At 30.8% G+C, this 19,952-nt stretch overlaps 2 protein-coding genes across 4 annotated transcripts; one reads left to right on the top strand and one right to left on the bottom strand.

Moving 5' to 3' along the window:
- Positions 1-265: 265 nt before the first annotated feature.
- On the bottom strand, positions 266-8,284 carry LOC105181802 (uncharacterized). Of its 2 annotated transcripts, XM_011138806.3 has the most exons (12): positions 8,134-8,284; positions 7,926-8,068; positions 6,139-6,932; positions 5,840-6,045; positions 5,376-5,731; positions 2,832-5,266; positions 2,551-2,733; positions 2,167-2,466; positions 1,857-2,048; positions 1,626-1,739; positions 1,412-1,504; positions 266-1,267 (listed from the first exon to the last, which is right to left on the bottom strand). In XM_011138806.3, the coding sequence occupies exons 3-12, from the start codon at positions 6,913-6,915 to the stop codon at positions 1,169-1,171; spliced, it is 4,755 nt and encodes a 1,584-aa protein (XP_011137108.1). In that variant the 5' UTR covers positions 6,916-6,932; positions 7,926-8,068; positions 8,134-8,284; the 3' UTR covers positions 266-1,168. The 2 variants fall into 2 exon arrangements, with proteins under 2 accessions (XP_011137108.1, XP_011137106.1); XM_011138804.3 differs by having other exon boundaries at positions 7,926-8,284.
- A 228-nt stretch (positions 8,285-8,512) lies between these two features.
- On the top strand, positions 8,513-19,429 carry LOC105181801 (ATP-binding cassette sub-family G member 1). Of its 2 annotated transcripts, XM_011138803.3 has the most exons (14): positions 8,513-8,575; positions 8,677-8,828; positions 9,474-10,018; positions 10,153-10,344; positions 10,426-10,745; positions 12,916-13,033; positions 16,105-16,288; positions 16,582-16,727; positions 16,829-17,067; positions 17,302-17,561; positions 17,779-17,947; positions 18,212-18,468; positions 18,706-18,860; positions 19,073-19,429. In XM_011138803.3, exons 5-14 carry the CDS (start codon positions 10,652-10,654, stop codon positions 19,260-19,262), a joined length of 1,812 nt encoding a protein of 603 aa, XP_011137105.1. In that variant the 5' UTR covers positions 8,513-8,575; positions 8,677-8,828; positions 9,474-10,018; positions 10,153-10,344; positions 10,426-10,651; the 3' UTR covers positions 19,263-19,429. The 2 variants fall into 2 exon arrangements, with proteins under 2 accessions (XP_011137105.1, XP_019696297.1); XM_019840738.2 differs by lacking the exons at positions 8,513-8,575; positions 8,677-8,828; positions 9,474-10,018; ... (1 more) ...; positions 10,426-10,745; positions 12,916-13,033 and adding an exon at positions 14,952-15,380.
- Positions 19,430-19,952: the final 523 nt, after the last annotated feature.

The following is a 19,952-nucleotide window of genomic DNA, read 5'->3' as shown; positions in this document are numbered from 1 at the left end:
GCATATGTCATTTCTAAATTGTATTTACATTGTAGTGAGTAAAATGAAAATTGAAATAACTTGACAAAATATTACAAGTATTATTACAACTACTACTTTTGTAATTTCTGCAGTTTACCATTTTCTCTTACTATATACTTTACATAATAATAATTATAAGTAATTTTATTTTGTTTGTTAAAGTTTAAATATTTTCTATTCAGTTACAGATACGCATATATATATATATATATATATATATATATATATATATGTTTAGAATTTATAAAATTATATTGATGAAAATGGTAAGCTGCTTGTAAAAATTCAATTAACTGAATGGTACTTCGAGTCGTTCATAAACTATTGAATTTTCTTCAATATCTCAATATATTTAAAATCTTTTTATATATCAATAAGTTCAATAAATTCACATTCATTCATATCTCACTAGTGCTTAAATATCTGAACACAAATATTTGTCACACAAATTACAATGTTACATTTACATATATTCTTAAAATGGAATAAAATTGTGTATGCACATGGCTATTGTATCGTTAAAATTACGTCACATGATTTACTGTAGAAACAAATAAACATAGATATTTTTGATACATTCAAAAAATATGTTACACTTGTGACACACACATTGGTATGTACCTGTAACTTGTAGAGTTTATCTTGCTTCTTTGATTTATAATTCGATAGATATAAGACAATAAACATTTCGCAAAATGTAGAGTGCTTTAATTTTAAGATTCATCTATTCAGAAACATTGATATAAGCCTTTATTGAACACAAAAGAAATTTGTGAAGTTTTATCAATATAACTTACTATTGTACACATATTATACATACAAATATGATATCTATCACATGAATAAAATGACGTAATGGGATATGGAGTATATGATCATGCTAATAAAATATTGAAAATTAATAATTTAACATAAATTCGACAATAATTATCTTCATTGTTTTTAAAATATCAGTTAATTAGAATAAAAACAATCGAATGTAAAAAAGCATGGTCTGTATATCTGTGATCAGTTCGGTGCTGAGTACATTCAAAGACTATCGCGAATACTAAATATATTTCCTGTGTTTTGCATGTGTACATAGAGATTATTTACAATAATTTTATATTTCGTAATTATGTAGTTATTTACATCCAATTACTTCTGGTTAATCGCAATTTTTCGATTGTTTCACTTTTCTTTGCGCCTCTGTTTCATCCTCTGTGCCATAAAGGTGATCCCGGTGCTTCATTTCAGTTGCAATAGACTTTAATAAATAAACGGAAAAACAGAGAAATAAACATAAGAATAACATAAGTAACCAATAGAAGGAAGATAAATACATGAAATAAACGAAATAAACCACTTTAATTAATGTTACATTGTAACATTAATTTCAGACTGAACTCACCAGTCGAGAACGCACTCTTTTTGGCATATCTTCTTGCAAACTATATATTTCATTGCGTTTTAAATCGAGTTTAGAGCTATCCTCGAAAATCACCTGTATGAAAAAAATCACACATACATATATATATATATATATTTGTATGTATGTATGTATGTTTGTTTATAAGGAATACATCATGTCAAATTATATTGAATATAATATAATAAATACTTACGGTAAACATTATTCGGTGATTTGTACCTTCGAAGACACCATCATATATTTGACCGTCTGTCCAATTTACAGTCACTGGAGCTCCGAGCGGAGGTGTGTTCCCAGGATCATAATTCTAATTAAAAATATATAGACATACATCAAATACCAAGTGTATCTACACCTAAACTTAATTTATAAACATTTATAAAAACTCATTGACAGATTGATAAAGCACATTGCAAAAACTCACAGTTATATCTGATGGATATAGATCATCGCTGAAGCTATTATCACTAAATGTAACCATGTAAAAAACGGTGTCCTGGATAGATTCCACTTTGGCTTTATAATATCGAGTGTTACGATGTTTCGCCCACACAGTTTCTCCTTGACGTATTTGCGGAATTTTTTCCTTACCATCATCGTGCCCGTTACATGTTACCTGAATAAAATTCATAATATTAACATTTGCATTTGTATATCTATATAGTACTAGATTTTACAACTGCAGAACATTATATACTGAATACTGAATTTTATAAATAAAATATATACCATACCTGAAGTTCTTGCGAGTTGTACGCTGGAATAGTGAATGTCGCACCCGCGACAAGACCACATGATGGATGGAACACGTTGGTACACTGACTACATGTCAAACACGCTCCACCTTGTTGTTCGCAAAAGCAACATTTTTTGTGGCATGTATCTGCCATGATCGTCAATACATTGATGGGATCTTTGTTAATAGCATCTTTAAACGTGGCACCTGGTACCATAAGCGTGCACAGGATATGCGCCCACCTGCTATCGCTGGTACGTTTCATAGCACCACCATACATCGGACATAAACAGCACATCTGCCATGATGAAAATAACATTATACATTCAATGACATTTAACGTATAAGAAAAAAAGTGAATTTATCGTAAATGCAAACATACCACATCATTTCTGCCAGCTTTACATTTGTCACAAGCCCAATTTCGAACATCTGTGGGTACCACTGTTATACCGTAACAAGACGCATGTACAGTTACTTGACATTCCCTACACCGTAAAAGTTTTTCATTTTCTGGTTCCACAGCTTGTTCCTTGGAGTTGGCTGCGAAAAGACTGGATGATACCTGTAACACACACATTAATGTTGTATTTTTATAATTAACTGCATATATTTCAATTAAAAAGTATATATATATACATTTTTTTATAAAAATTTTCTTACCCATATTGGTGTACTTTCAGGTAAAGCAGTTGATTTACAATATTTCCAATCGGGTGGCATTGTTCTGCTGCTTCCGCTGCTACACGAAGCAAAAGTAGCGCATATCGCGCAATGAGATATTTGAGCGCTCCAGTAATCGTTGAACGCCCTCAATAGTTCACTATTCGGAACGTTTGGATAAATCATGTCAGAAATATGACCTGGTATCACTGACGGCGTCTGTATGTTGTAAGGTTGTACATCGACCAATTGTGTCGGTGCTACTAATTGTTCCTTTTGTTCCTTTGTAGTTTCACTCGTTGTCATAGTAGTTGTCATTATCGGCAGTTCCTTCTTTTCTATTATAACTTTTCTCAATTTTTCCTTAGATTTTCTCCTTACAGCAGTTACTTTTTTTGATTTCGAACTAGATATTGGTAAATGTAAGTTAATATTGTCCACTTGTTTTTGTAAATTTGGTAACTGTGTCTTATTGTCGGATATATTTGAACACGCGTTTTCATTACGTTGCGCAGGATTAATCAGAATTGGCTTCTCTTTAAATGAAGAGTCGTTGTTACTTGAATATGTTGTATTTTGCGAGATATTGTTTGTAACCCTTGACAGGGCATTATTGACAGGGACAATATTTACATACGATTGATTGATTAATAGACTAATCGGCTTGTCTACTTGTGTGCCTACTGAAGTATTTAGTTGAGGCGTGTTCAAAGATGGATTATTATTCGACTTAGTGGTATTCCTCATTGATGGCCTTTTACGCGATGTTTGTCCTCTTGGCGACTTTTGGCGTGTCGAATTTTTGCATTCCTTAGATACAGGAGTGACTTTTGGATATATACTTGTAGGATTGGTTGAAAAATTCGTAGTACTTAGCAAATATGTTTTGCTGGAATCTATGGGTGCGATTTGGGAAGCGTAAATTTTGTTCATAGGATACGTTTGCACAGCCGACACATTTGCTGGTAGGATTAAATTTGGTACCGTAGAAGAAATACATATGTCCTGTTTGCCCATTGGAGTAGATATAGGGGTTAATCTAAGAATATTTGTTTTTTCATTGGAATCCAATGAGACATTTCCCCAGTTCATTCCTTTAATAAATGTTTTACAGCCACTTGGAGGAGTTGTTTTTTGGGGTCTAAGCTCAGCTAGACGCTTTTGAAATCTTGAAGATAAGAAGCAATTATTAAAGATGGAATGTCCTGTATTGTAAATCTGATTGATAACAGCGCCAGCTGATAATTTAATATTATCTAACGGTGGTTTAAAACTTGCAGGTCTAATGCCGTCGCACTGAGCTTTTAATTCGTTCTGCAAAACCGGAGGACCTTGACTGAAAGTTGGGTTCGCTAAGAACGACATACTCGGTACAGGTTTCGTTTCCTGCGAGTTCCAGATCTTTGGTATATCGACAGTTGGGTGTGCATCCTTCTCGTTAGCAGCAGAATTATCAACTTGCACTTGGGACGTGAGACGTGATGCATCGTAAGCTGTTTTTAATATACTTAACTTAGGTGCTTTCAATAGATTCTTATAATTTGTACTCGTAGATGTATTTATATTATGTGTGGTGGGTTTTGCACTTTCATTCTGACATTCAGAATTTGTACTTTTGTATGCTGTCGCACACAAGTTCTGTACTGTATTCGTTGCACTACTACCTACAGATCGGATAGGCATATTTTTGATGTTTGCTGTTGTACTAATGGCTATTCTGTTTTCAGCAGCACTGTTAGTCAACTTCTCAATGTTTTTATCGTCGCCGTGCGCGAAGTTCATTACCTGACCACTGTTGGTGATATTTACAACAGTTTTATTTTTAACATTCATAATGCTAAGTTCGTTATTAACAGAGATGATATTTCCAGGTATCACATTGACTTTCTCCTGATTATCAGATATATCTTTTATAGAACACCTTGGAATACAGATTTCGGGTAGTGTTACGTTTTTACTTGGTACATTGGCATCCGAAATATTGAGAGTTGAATTAGGATCAAAAGTTGATGTGCTGTCTTGTTTGCGTTTACTTTTGGACACTCTCTGTTTTAATTTCTTCTGCTCGTTGTTCTTTGAATGTTTCTTTTTCTTCTTGACATGTTTGTCATTACTTTCCGAAAAGTCTGTGAATTCTTCTATCTTCAAAGGATCATTTTTGTTTTCTATGATAATGCTGTCGTTATAATTTCCTTGAAGCACTGGAATCTCATCCATGTTTTCTTGGGATACATCTTCAAAGGAACCTGCGAGCTCATCAACTTCAGTTTTTATCTCAAATTTAATTTCGTTCGCATTCTGCGTATTAACTTTGTTAGCTCGTTTTTTAGATTTTGATTCGCGCTTCTCTTTGTCTGGTATGCTTTGCTTCCTCTTTCTTTTCTTACTCTTTTTACGATTGTAACCATCGTCAAAAACAGTTGCTTCATCGACGTCTAAAAAACAGATTTGATTAATAAAAATATTTTAACAAATTGCTATTCACGTTAAGAAATAAGTACTAAGATAGTAAAAATCAAATTATATCATAAACTTATTTTTTACCCATTTCTCCTGCTTTCAACCAAATATCTTCTAAAACTTCCATTTGCTGTTCGTCAGGTGGTTCTTCAATTTCCTCCAATTCAAGATCTTGTATAACTTTTTTCACATCCGCAGGAATATCAGCATAGCTTTCAAGATCTTCCATATCAACACTAGAGCTAATGGATCTAATATTTTTCTGCTTGTGTATCATGTGTCGCTTATTCTTTAGCGCTGCTCTCAAGTAGCTTTGAGGTAATTGGCCATTGCTACTACTGCTACACAGCAGGTCCATTTGCGACGGCATCGGTGCAGCCGTCTGCCTGGGATCTTCAGGATGAGGTCCAATATCCTCACCACGTAGCCACAATTCGTACCTTTAATTATTAAAATTAATAATAACATTAGTGCATAAGGCAAGTGTGTTGTTAAGCTTTACACACAAATGAAAATTACCAACTAACTTCTAAAAATTAATTACTTACCTGTCTGGTTGGAAACGTTTAACGAAAGTATCCATAGATATTTTTACCATATCTTTACTACAAGTACATTGTGTAGCTCTTTTTCCATATTCTACCCATCTAGGTGTGGCGAAATTAGTAGATTCGGCACAATTAAATCCGTGATTGAAGCCAGCATGATATCCATATGGAAATGTAATCATTATTTCTCCAGCTTCCTGTGTTATCTACAGGTAAAAATATGAAAAAGTTAAAGATAATTTATGATAATATAAATTTATTAACCATACAAATTTTTAGTTTAGCTTCATCCAACTTACTTTGTTACATGGAATAGAATATTGTCTTAATATTTGAGGAGATATCAAGGACATTTTATGGCGCAGAAAAGCTTGGCAGCTTTGATAACTTGATGGAAAAAAACCACTGGCTAGTCGTTCTAATCTACGTCCATGTTCTGGTGGTATAGCATACCATGTTTTTGGTGCACCAAAATGTAAGTAGTTTATAGAATAAAGATCCATATCCTCTGTATGCCAGGCAAATGTAGTCTTCCACATTCCAAAATATAGATAGGCTGTATTAACACCATCAATTGATATACCATAATCTTTATTAACATAATCTAAAATAGTTCCGAGATGATTAATATTCCATTCTTTTACATCTGGATCAGTCAAAGAACCAGATACATCTGCACCATATATCGGTGAGATGTACGTTATATTTTTCCAATATTTTCTTTCTAGATCTTCATAATCAAAGTGACGTGGTGTACGATAACGATCAGAATCTGCTAATTTGTTATATTCTTTGACAGTCATTGGCTTCTTTTGGATATTAATTTGCTGATAAAGGCCTTGTTTTCCAGTGACAACTTGACAGATTGGTGCTGGGATTGTAAGATTTAGATTGTCTAATTCATAGCCTTGTTTCCTCGGGATCCATTCGGGAGGTGGTATTACTTTTGCCAAGCCAGCTTTATGAGCTCCTTGGCTCTCCATATACTCCACATATTTTGAAAAGTCTTTAAACTCTTCATACGTTGGTCTAAAGACCTGTATACGAGGTATGCCTCTTGAAACGTTACCAGCCATTGCTGAATTTGTTATAACTGAAGATGAAAATAACACAATTGCATATAATGTAATAAACTTAATAGTTATACGTAGAATAAGGAAATACTTGATAAATGATTATTGGTTTTTATATATGACACGATTAAATGGGTTTTTAAGCAAATTTTTTAGGTAAATTTTTAGGCTAAGTATCGACTAGTCTAATACAATAAATATTTTTAAATATAGTGTATAGGGATAGATATATATATTGTGATATATATGATACAAATATAGTATTTCAATACAAATATATGTTATCACTTTTAATGAAAATTTTTATAAAGAAATTATATATTTTGAAGAAACCTATTAGTAAACATTGTACATGTTTAATTTTCCAATCTAAGCATATTTATTTCAATCGATTTATTTTTTGGTAAAATATCAAACGATTACTTTTAACATTTTGTTATGAAAAGTTGCTGAATTAGTACACTTTTATCAAAATATTATTTATTTATCTAATAATGTCGAGTGAATCTTGTAGAATGAAAATTTAATTTAAGGTTAATTTAAGGTTATGAATCATTAAGGTTAATGAATTTAACATTAAAGACTCAAAAAGACCACAAGAGATTTAATATTCAAAGACATTGAACAATCTCAAAAATATTAAGGAAATATCTAAAAACATTCAGAAATCACAGGTCACGCTAGATTATAATATACAAAGTACAATTGATCCGGGACACCCTATATAGCATCATTGATGCTCACGCGTCCAGCGACCATACCTTGAAACATGTCGCATGATAAAAACGTCAGTTTTTATCATGCGACAAGCCACACGTGAAAAAATGAAGAAATATAAATGTATAAAATCTTTCGATGTGCGAAATAATATGCACTAAACGATTTTCCCGATAATATGCTTCAAACGATTTAGCCTGCTAGGTTCAATGTTTTTGGAACGAAGCACGCGGAGGAGTTCGTAAACAAAATGGTAGTGATCTATTGTTGCAAGACTCGCCTTAAACTGTACTTACTGACTGATCATCCGACGTAATCAGCAATCGATTAGATCGCATCGTACGCAAATTCCCGTGAAATATTCCGGCGTGTTTGATACGACGATGGATTATCAGGCAAGGAGGACTAGAGACGCTTGGTCGGAATTCTGAGCGGAGCGCTAGGCGAGATAAATTACTCTTGCAGAGTAGCACTTTACACACGTGCGGGAACACATTTACTTACATCACAGAACACGAAGCAGAATGTCATTTCTCTCGTATCTGTATTATGTTCTGCGAAATTTCACGTTTGCCGGACACTTCTATAGTTTGATCGGGTTGATATCACACACCATACACGCATACACTGCAATGCTTGTGATCCGCGCGTCGTTGCTCATACACTAAAGCGAAGATGGCGTTAGCAACGTAGATAGAGTGCCTTACGAGTCGACGACGGAAATCCAACTGATGCCATATAGTAAGCTCTACCCTATTAGATTCTACTTTATAGATTAAAACCCGTATCATCTTAAGACCGGTTGCACACGGCGGAAGTTGGCTAGGAAATACTGTGGTAGCCATTCAGCACCTTGCTTGCCCGGGAATAGTATTTACGAAACATATGCAACATGTGGGACGTCAACAATTGGCTACTGCAATTTTAGGTTTTAGATTTCTCTCAGGTACTTTGTAATCAATGATTATGTTTACACAATGGCGTTAATTCAGTTTTGTAACAACTGTAGTTAGTAAACTTTTACATTTAATTGGAATATACTTTTAGATCTAAAAGAATGGCTGCATTTAAAAAAACACAACGGTTGAATAATTCGTCAACGTATAGTCTCTACTAATCGCATCGCTCAGTGAGCGCTTTGTTCTCTGCATGCAGCCAATAGGCGATTTTTGCGATACTGTCTCTCAGATACCGTAAAGGTGAATCATGAACATTATTCGCTCAAGATTCTTATATAATGCCAGGTAACAGGTAACAGCGATAAGGAATAATGGATAATAAGGAATAGGAAATTATCGATGCACAATGATGTTACGGCGATAAAAACTTTATCCAATCGAAAACGTTCGAATTGTGTCATGGTTGATTCTGCATTGATATACGGTTTTTGGTGTGTTCTGGGATTTTCCGTTCCTATTCCTTATTTCTGTTACCTGTTCCTATTGTCTATTACTTGACATATTGTGCAAGGACTTTCTCGTAATAAATCTCGAAGTAACGTCGCAACGTACGCGATCAAGATAAATTTTAATTTTTTGTCCAAAGCTTTTGCCTAACAACATTTTTATCGCTAGAATATCGACCATAACATGAACTTGTAAAAATTAAAAAATTTTATTGACGAATTTAATAGTTTGTCAATAAAACTTTTCACAACTTCGCTTTAGGTGAAAAGATATATAATCAATACCCAGAAAACGAATTTTCCTATTAGATATTGAACTTCGTATACCGAACACACTATATGAATCTTTCATAAAATTGGTAATTTCCAATTAATCACAGCACAGACTTCCGCTTTGTTCTTTCTCAATGGCGGCTGACGATTCGGTCTTCACTTTAAGGTATTACTTGTCACGTAGTAGGGAGCGCCTGCGCTGTAACAGTTTGCATCGCCTATCAATGGCGAGGCAGATTTAAATTTTCGTCGTTTGTCACGTACGAACTTTCTCTGACCCAATATCCTGGAATGAATCTCCAAAACGATGGACCTCAGGACCTTTCGATCCCTTTTCGAGTGCCCTACGAGAATTTCTCCAAGAAAATCGTATGTAATTATGTGTTAATAATAATAAGGTACGTATATATTTATTAACTAGTTAATTTTCATCAAAATCTGGTTCTGGAATGATGATTATGACCGTTATTTATGACTCGCGAGTTTGCCATATTATAATTCTCGAATTTTTGCAAAAAGTTCTTGCTGTTAATCGTCTGGTTTCTTCTTAAGAAATAGAATGAAGCGCAAAGATAGGTGGACACAATGAGCAAGGGAATATAGTGTATTGGAATATCGGGGATTCAGCTTTATTAAGGTTATTTCATCGGTGGCCCTTAATTTGTTTATACTTTTTTCTTACAGAATGATTGCATTAAAGAAAGGTACAGTGTAAGTAAAATCTTCCAGGTCTTTCATAAAGTTTGACTTTATTTGATATTTTGCATGTAAGGTCTATTTAACATAGATGTTTAGCAAAAAGGGAATAATAGCAATTTTCATTTCTTATCATAAATCTTGTTTAGATGGCCAAGAGCGCATGCCGATAAAGCATGTCCTGATAACGTGTGTCAACTTTTCATGCTGACTGTCATTGCTGAAACAACAAGAACTTTGAACGTAGCTTTAAAATCATAGTTCGTGATGCGTCAGAAAAGAAGCGTTCCCACCGATTGAATATATATCGAGGCAGTTGTGCAAGGTACAACAAATTTATGGTATGTGCTAACGACAATACGACAGAGAAAAAACGTTTATACTGAATTTTACACGGCATCAACTTATGCAACACTCCATAGCTCCATACCACAGCGAGCACGCGCGTGTCGTCATTGCGATAAAGGCGCGCGTAGAATCGAACGAGAGCTATCTACCGGTTGTTAGAAGAAAAGAAAGGAAAATGTGAACAACGAATTGGCATACGTGAACTGAGCGAGGAACGTGCAAATACTACGTTCGAAACGTTCAGCAATCACGAGTCCGCAGACACTGCTGGAGGAACGTGAACTTCAACGTTGCACGAATATGGGATACACAACGACGACTTGTGCCGAAAAGTTGCTGTATTTGCTTTTCGAAGATATTTCGTACAGCGTTCGGAAAAGTATTCTAACAAAAGGTAATTAAACACAAAGTAATATAAAGAAATTTTATTGAGATATTGCGTGTATTTAAGAAATATTTAGAAACATAATGAATAACTCTGTTGATTTCTCTACATAATTTGAATAAAATATATATGAGAATATAACAATTTAAGATATAAATATATTGGAAAAAACAAAAAGAAGTACTCTAAAATAATATTTAATATTTTAAATAACTATCAAGTAATGTAGTAATTTAAAAGAATAATCTCCTGTTATAAACAGTATAAATTAATAAAAATGAAAGATATATGTAAAAAATTTAATAGAATAATTTATACATGAATAAGTAAATACAGCTAATAATTTTTTGAATATAATTTAGTAAAAGTATAAACGCATTAAGTATATGATTATATATATAAAAATAAATAAAAATTATTCTATGATATTGCACGCTATATACTTATAATTAATATAAATTTTTATGTGCTATTTTGTACAATAAGGTAAACTAATATGTGAATAAGATTATTATGAATAAAACTAAATTTAATTTTTTTATTATAATATTATTATTATGATCAATACAATTCCATATTTTATTATTATTATTATAATTAATACAATTGCATATTTGATTTCTAAATTTATTTACTTATGTAAAAAAAAATGAATTGGTAATTTCTGGTAATTTATAAAGTTTATATAAATATATTTTTGTCATAATCAAATCAGTATAATATTATTAAATTTCAAAGAACACGCAATTATTTTGATCATTATAAGTAAATATATTTAATTAAAAACTTAACAAATACATGCATTGTAGAAATATTGATTTAAAATGACGATATAAAATGACCAATTATATCGTTATCTACTTTATAAATATGATAATTGTGATAAAAATTTGTTGTTAAAAAAATAACTTACTACTGGTACAAAAATACAAAGGTATATCGATCTTTGTCGCGACTCTAAAATTGATAAGATATACAACAGCTACTTATTGTTCCTGAAGATGCACCTGAAGATAATTTCGTTCCAAAGTGTAGCGAGATATAACATATGTTAAGACTAGTTCATCATTTGTATTCGATTATTATCGGAATAGAATTTGTATATCTGTAAAATGTTTATTTAAATTTTCCTTAATCTAAACAAATGTCTCTTTTTATAAGTTTTTTTTAATTTAAACGTTAAAGATATATATCCTTATTTATTAATAAATATACATATATTAAACTATTATTTTAAAAGAGCAAGTCGATTACTCACAACGTTGAAAGTAATAGAAATTATATATTTTTATTGATTCTGTTGTCAGTAAGATAACTATATAGATTATATTGATAAATATCAATTGATGAAAGTCGATTAAAATAGTTTAATTGAATTCCTAACAGCACAGATGTCCAGAGTACGTCCAAAGTACGTTCAGAGTACGTCTTGAGGATATCCTGGGGACGTTTCTTCATCCTCAGAACGTCCTTAGAACGTCTCCAGGAGTACATGTGCCATCTGGGATATCAATGATATATTTTGCTATGTATTACACATATTTATTATAAATATGAAATTAATTAATCAACAAAAATATGAATCGATAAAAATTAACTATTAATAGAGAGAAATTTACTATTCTTATAACTTAGATTTTTGATATATTTAATTTAGATGTCTCAGATGTTTTATCATTCTCTCAGTAAACTAATTATAAATCAAATGCTAATCCAGGTTAAGGTAAGCATAGGTTCGGAATCGTGACATTTTCAGAAACATACTGAATGTGAAATGAGAGTAGCGTAACAAAATTCAAAACATGGTACATAAATCAATCACAAATTACGAGTTAAATCGTTAAATCGCATTATTACGGTTTGTATGTAATTATGTTTAGTGACACTACTAGTCTATAGTTGTATTTATGGAATATATAATTACAATCTCTTGAGAAAAAACGTTTAGTTTAATATGTGAAGACTTATTTGAATTATAAAAATAACATAAATTATATTTCATCGGGAAGTTACTATACTTTATTATTCTTCTACGACTATTAAAAGTTATCTTTTTTTTTGCATTTTCTACAAATTACTAATTTTTTTTTAAATATTGGTTAATAATATATTAATACATCATATTTTATATTTTATTTATAATATATGAATATATATATTATTTTGTTTTTTTTTCTAGATATAAGAAAATTACTGTGCAATCTTAATGGTGATTTTCGACCAGGCGAACTCACAGCAATTATGGGTCTTTCAGGTGCTGGAAAATCTACATTAATGGACATCCTAACAGGTTTCACGTGGGTATATGTTTTGTATTATTCTCTAAAATTTCTGGCAAATTTTATTTCGATGATAAACAGACAAATTAAATTTTAGACTGAAAAATCTTGTAACTCAATATTCTACCTTCATTACCTACCTTCATTAAGAAAATAGGAACTTGATAGTTTAAAACTGTTCATTGTTTATTTATCGAAATATATATATATATAATTGATACATATACATATATTGATACATACACTTAAATTTTTCCCAGTTAAATATTAATTTCTTCGCTTTTAAAAGTGCCATATGACTTGGAGCTTTTTCAAAAGATTGCTGTGAATGATGTCTAGAATATTAATCAATATACAGTGGCGTGCAAAAGTTTCGAGCTGTAGTGTCTTTTTAAGATACATGACAATATATTGATTTGCTCTAAAAATCAATTATATAAAATAGTTGACATAACATTTTTACAAATAATAGTACAGTTACAAAATTTTGAAATTACATAGTTTCTATTTATTTAGTCGTATAATATTTACATGTGTTCAAAAGTATTGAGCCGTATTTTTGTTGTGACTTTATGAGCCCGGTTTGTTTACGTTTCTTATGAAACTTCTTCGTAAATATTTGCTTTAACTAAGGTTCAATCTATTGTCTATCGCAATGCCGAAACATACAAGCCTCCAGTTACGCGAAGCCGTGATTAATCTTTCTCAACAAGGAAAGGTTTCTCACGAAATTGCTAATTGCTTATTAATTGATAAAAGTACTGTAAATAGGATTATTGCTAAATATAAGTTGATGAACTCTCTAGCTGATAAACCACGAAACGGTAGACCTCGCAAAACTACAAAGCGCGTCGATAAAATGATTAAAAGAAAGTCGATAGCAGATGTTACAAAAACTGCCAAAGATATTTCTTGAGAACTACGAGAAGAAAATCTTGCTGATGTTAGTCAAAGTACAGTATCTCGACGTCTAAAGGAAGTAGAACTTTTAGGACGTGCTAGTGTAAAAAAACCATTAATTAGTGCAAAAAATAAGAAAGCTCGATTAGATTTTGCAAGAAAATTTGAATATTGGACTGAAGTTGATTGGCGAAAAGTACTTTTCTCTGACGAGTCAAAGTTTCAGTTATTCGGAAGTGACGATAGAAAGTATATACGACGTCCAACAGGCACAAGATATGACTCAAGGTACCAAATTCCTATCGTAAAACATGGTGAAGGTAATGGTGATGGTTTGGGGATCATTTTCTTATAATGGAGTTGGTCCATTAGTTGAGATCACAGGTAGTATGGACGCTATAATGTATCGAGATGTATTGACACAGCATATGCTGCCATATGCAACTCGAAACATGCCACGTGGTTGGATTTTCCAACAAGATAACGATCCCAAACATTCATAAAAAAAATAAAAGAATAATAAAAGAATTTTTCATCATGAAAAAAATGTGAGTTCTTGACTGGCCCTCGCAATCGCCGGACTTGAATCCTATTGAGCATTTGTGGCAAGAATTCAAATTACGTACAGGAAATAAGAAACACTCCAATAAAGCTGAATTGTGGCAAAATCTGCAAACTCAATGGCAAAATTTATCTCAAGATTGCATTTCTAATTTAATAGCATCAATGCCTCACCGTTGTGTTGCAGTGATTGCTTCTAAAGGCATGGCAACAAAGTATTAAGTTTCAAAAAACGTTAACAATATTTTCTGTTATTATTTTTCAATAATATATTTTTCTAATGCATAAGAAAACTTTTTGGCGCAATACTTTGCACTGTTTGTAATAAAACATTGTGTAAAAATAAAGTATTTAGAATTATTAAGAGTTTGTAAAGTTTATATAATTGTAGGACAAATAAATACATTTTGCTTATATATATATATGTGTGTAAAGTTTTTAGCACTCATTATGAAATGAATATATAATAATAATTGTGTGGCTCAAAAGTTTTGCACGCCACTGTATATTCAATTTATATTAACTGATATCCATGTCGAGACAGCCTTGAGATTAAGTATTGTTCAAATAATCTCTGTTATCACATAAGTCTTTTTAGAGTTGATTAGATCGTGTGAAAATTGTAAGACTTCTTCCGGGCATAGACTACAGTCGCGCCAATTGTATCTTAATTCATACATTCTCATAAAGAATAAAATCAAATATATGTGTACTTGCATGCGTATAGTATCGAGAGAAAGTCGCAGTACATGTGCACTGCATGGTACATGTGCACTGCATGGTACATGTGCACGTTCAAGGTTTTCACAATGCTCTTTGTGCCGAATCAATATCAATGTCCGTTGTTTAAGTGCATCTATCGCGATGCATTGTCTCTCTTGACGCCGGTGATCGTGATACGCCGGTGTGTTTCATATGAGTGAATGATTTATATCCTTATCTTTTCTTTTTTGAATAAATAAAATTATCTGATCATTCTTTTATTCTGCTGAAAATTATTGCAACATATATTTGTAATTGTAAATATTTATTGTTACATTAGAAGCTTGTACAAGTTCGGATTTTTAATTATATTGAATATTAATTATATTTTCTTATATTTCTTTTATCAATAGTAACGAAATACATGAAGTGTCGTGTTTGAAGTATTTGTTATTGTTTTCTATCACCTTTTAATATTTTATTTTCTTATTTCGCATAATTCTTTTTTATTTCACATACGTTGATTTATTTTTTGAAATCATTAGCAATCTTCAAATTAAGGAATAAGTAAGCTCTTTTTTGTTTATTTCAGTTAAATTCCGCTGAAACTTTTTTGTAAATCTCATATTTAAAAAAATACATTTTTAATATTGCACACAAAGATTTAGATTTTTTTATTTACGCTGAAAAAGATTAATATCAATCAATATCAATAAAAGATTAGCAAAAAAAATCATAATTAATCTCTATCAAAGATAATGTTTGTACTTCAGTAAAGGAGAAACAGCAGATAATAGATAATAATAGCCATACTTGTAATTTGAGTTAGTCAGCAATCAATTATCATTGTCTGACATTTATTCTTAATTGATGTACCATCCATATGCGATAAATTATAAATGTGATACTTATACATTTTATTTCAGAACAACTTCAGTTACTGGTAGAATCAAGGTAAATGGACAGGAAAGAAATATGTCTGAATTTCGGAAATTATCAGCCTATATAATGCAGGATGACTATCTGCAACCACTTTTAACGGTGCAGGAAGCAATGTTCGTTGCCGTGGATCTGAAACTAACATTAGACCATGGTCAGAAATTACAGAAGGTTGGTTTTATTAGACAGTTATATTAAAAATCTTTTAATAGTATCAAGTTATATGGTTCTGTGAACATAAGATGCATTTCTACAATTGTCTCAACAATTGTTTTATAACAATAAATCGTCACTAGTAATATAACTGTCATTAGCGATATAATTAAGTAATAATAAAATTAGAAAAATTAATTAAATTTAATATTCACTTATGATTCGTGTTATATTACATGTAAAAATAGTACAACAATATCTTTATGATTGTATATTATATTATAATAATTAAATTCTTATTCATTTTACAGATCGATGAAATATTAACAGCAATGAGTCTTGATGCGTCTCGTTATACGCGTACCGGCGAACTTAGCGGAGGTCAAAGGAAAAGACTTGCTATTGCACTTGAACTGATCAATAATCCACCCATCATGTTCTTTGATGAACCAACAAGGTAAATATTAACTATTTATATTTCGATTTACATATCTCTGTACGATTTATATATGTTCGTTATATTGTAATATTATACAACTCTTTCAACATCTTTTTCAGTGGTCTAGATAGTGTTACCTCAAAGCAATGCATAGCACTTTTAAAGCAATTAGCAAAAGAAGGACGAACTATAATCTGCACGATTCATCAGCCGAGCGCGACACTCTTAAACATGATAGATCATCTTTACGTAGTTGCTGATGGAAACTGTGTTTACACGGGCAGCACGCAAAATTTAGTATCATATTTAAGTACTATAGGCTTATATTGTCCAAAGCATTACAATCCAGCTGATTATTGTAAGTTATATTTTTGTTTAATAAGTTCTTCTATTCTTTTTTATTTCCTATTTTTATTTTATATTATTCTATGTACTTACTTTTTCTATAGATTATATATATGATAGATCTGTTTAGAACAAATAATAGCAAGTTCAATAACTTATTAATACCAGCAAATTCTTGTAGCAAATACAACTTTTATATTTTGTATAAAGATACTTGCACTACATTTCATTATTTTTTGTTGCATAGTGATGGAAATATGCAATGGAGATTATGGTGCTTATATACCTAAACTAATGGAGTCGATCCAGAATGGTAAATGCAACAAATGGAGATTGGATACAACTTTCTATTTGAACAAAGAGATTATTACTTCGCAACAGCTTCCTCCTATGAGATTATATTCCTTCGAAACGGAATTCAAGCATATCCCACATTATGCTGCTAGTTCCTGGAAACAACTTTGTGTTCTTGTTAAAAGAAATACAATTAGGCTATTGCGCGATAAGGTAATTCTTGTATATTAAAATTTCTGCTTATTATGTTCATACATTTAATTTACAATATATTTAATATTATATTCATATATTTAAGGATATTTGATAATTTTTATTCTATCAGACGTTACTGCATCTAAAAATATAATATATTGAATTATGAATTATTAATATATTTACTTATTTTTAATAGCAAAATATTAGCAATATAAAACAATCATTTCTTCAGTTCTTAACAGTTTCAAGGATCTCAATGCACTTCACTGTTGCTCTACTTGTCGGTATAATATATTTCAAAGTTGGTCAAGATGCAGCTTACGTTTTAGACAACTTTAATCTATTATTCTTCAGTTTGATGTTTCTCATGTATAGCGCGTTTAGTGCTACAATGATTACGTGTAAGTTTGTTATACTTTTAATACAATAGAATTTTAAACGCAAGTATTTAAAAATATCCTTTGCAACCTCCTTTATAAAGTTCTTAAATGGCAACATAAATTTATAGTTTCTAACGTAATTAATGAATCTCTTAACTTTTATTACATATACATAAAATTTTGATAAAATAGTATACTGTATTTTGTGATTTTAATATTAATATTAAATTTTTTTATTTAACGATCTTCACCCTGAAATGATGGTTACTTTTATTTGTTTCGTAGTTCCTTCTGAGTTGCCGATACTTATGCGTGAACATTTTAATCGTTGGTATAAACTACGATGGTATTATCTAGCGAATAAATTGGCTGATTTTCCGGTTCAACTTATTGCCACGTTTATTTATGCTCTTGTAGTATATTATATGAGTGATCAACTTCCTGAAGCCAAAAGACTCTGTTTATTCATGCTCATGTGTTTTGTTACTAGTTTGGTTGCTCAGGCAGCTGGACTTGTCTTAGGATCTGGACTAAAAGTTCAAGTATGCATTTACTTATTCATAAATTTTATTCTTAATATAAATTTTATTCTTAAAATAAATTTTATTCTTAATATAAAACATAAATAAATTAATACAAAATATAAATAAGGAATCATATCACAGTAAATAATTATATAGTTAGACTTTTTTCTTAAAAGATTTTAATAAAGCAAAAATAAAAGATTTAAGTTCAGTACAAACCATCTGCTTATAATATATGCGAATGCTTAATTTCAGAATAGTGTGATTTTTGGACCATTTGTGATTTTGCCATTTATGATATTCAGTGGATTTTTCGTTCATCTAAACGATGCGCATCCTTACTTACAGTGGTTATTTCACACATCATTTCTTAAATATGGATTTGAAGGAGTTATGATTGCAATTTATGGGTAAGATTTTATTTCTTTATTGTGGCATACGATAATTAGCTCTGGCATTCTTTATAATGTTTCTTACGTACATCACATGCGGACATGTATATATCCGTGTTGTATATATCCTAAAATTTACAAATATTTTCTAATTTTGTAATTTCTAAGGTCAAATTTGTTAAATTACTATCAAAATAAATATTTATAACTATATGTATTTATAATTACAGCTATAACAGGGCGAAGTTAAAATGCTCTGCGGATTACTGTCATTTTGCTATTCCCGAAAAGCTTCTTACGGAAGTAGATATGAAGCATGCAGACTATTGGTTTAATATGTCAGTGTTGATAATGCTGTATATTGCTTTAGATATTGCTGCCTATATTACATTGAAAATAAGAGTTAAGAAACGCATTTAACAGGATGACATAATATTTCAGGATAAAATTTTGTATCAGTTTTACAATGTACATACAATGTCTCATGATATAATATCTCATAAGATCTCAAGCGATTCATTTATTAAGACTGATTTATTTTTAACAACATATATGATAAATTATATAGTGGGTAAAAGGATTTACATACTTTATCCTTTTTGTAATAAGTTATATAAAAGATAAAAATATTTAACAAAAATATTTTAAAATGCATTTAATTTTATTTATGTTAATATATTAAATATATATTATATAGTGACATGTGTTTTATAAAAGACTATTTTAAAAAGGGGATAACGTGTGATCATTGTAATATAAAAAGTATAGAATTATAATATTGTTATATATAATTGCGTTGCAGCTTATAAGCGAATAAAATATATGTAAATTTAATTCGATAAGTTCAGTCATAACATTCATCTCACTATCTTCCCTCATGACCTAGTTTTTTGATGAAGAAATTTAACATCTCCTATTTCACAATAGCACTAATACTTCCCAGTAAACATAAAGTATCACCGATGTTACAAATGTCAACTAAATCATATGGTATGTTACATAACAGTTGCTTTGTTATATAACGAAATAACAGTTTATAAGTAACAGTACGTAATATACCATATGATTTAGCTGACATTGTAATATCGATGATACATTGTGCTTACTGGG

Source organism: Harpegnathos saltator, unplaced genomic scaffold (genome assembly GCF_003227715.2).
Source record: "Harpegnathos saltator strain DR-91 unplaced genomic scaffold, Hsal_v8.6 scaffold498, whole genome shotgun sequence".
Classification (NCBI taxonomy): Eukaryota; Metazoa; Arthropoda; class Insecta; order Hymenoptera; family Formicidae; genus Harpegnathos; species Harpegnathos saltator.
This window is presented reverse-complemented; position numbering and strand designations above follow the sequence as displayed.

Bases quoted from the DNA above. Each gene is read 5' to 3' on its own strand.
- LOC105181801 (XM_011138803.3), top strand. From the start codon at position 10,652: ATGGGATACACAACGACGACTTGTGCCGAAAAGTTGCTGTATTTGCTT. The intron at 17,562-17,778 runs GTAATTCTTGTA...TCATTTCTTCAG, and splicing joins TTAGGCTATTGCGCGATAAG to TTCTTAACAGTTTCAAGGAT. The intron at 18,861-19,072 runs GTAAGATTTTAT...TTATAATTACAG, and splicing joins GTTATGATTGCAATTTATGG to CTATAACAGGGCGAAGTTAA.
- LOC105181802 (XM_011138804.3), bottom strand. From the start codon at position 6,915: ATGGCTGGTAACGTTTCAAGAGGCATACCTCGTATACAGGTCTTTAGA. The intron at 5,267-5,375 runs GTAAAAAATAAG...TCTGTTTTTTAG, and splicing joins GTTGAAAGCAGGAGAAATGG to ACGTCGATGAAGCAACTGTT. The intron at 1,505-1,625 runs GTAAGTATTTAT...TTTTTCATACAG, and splicing joins ATCACCGAATAATGTTTACC to GTGATTTTCGAGGATAGCTC.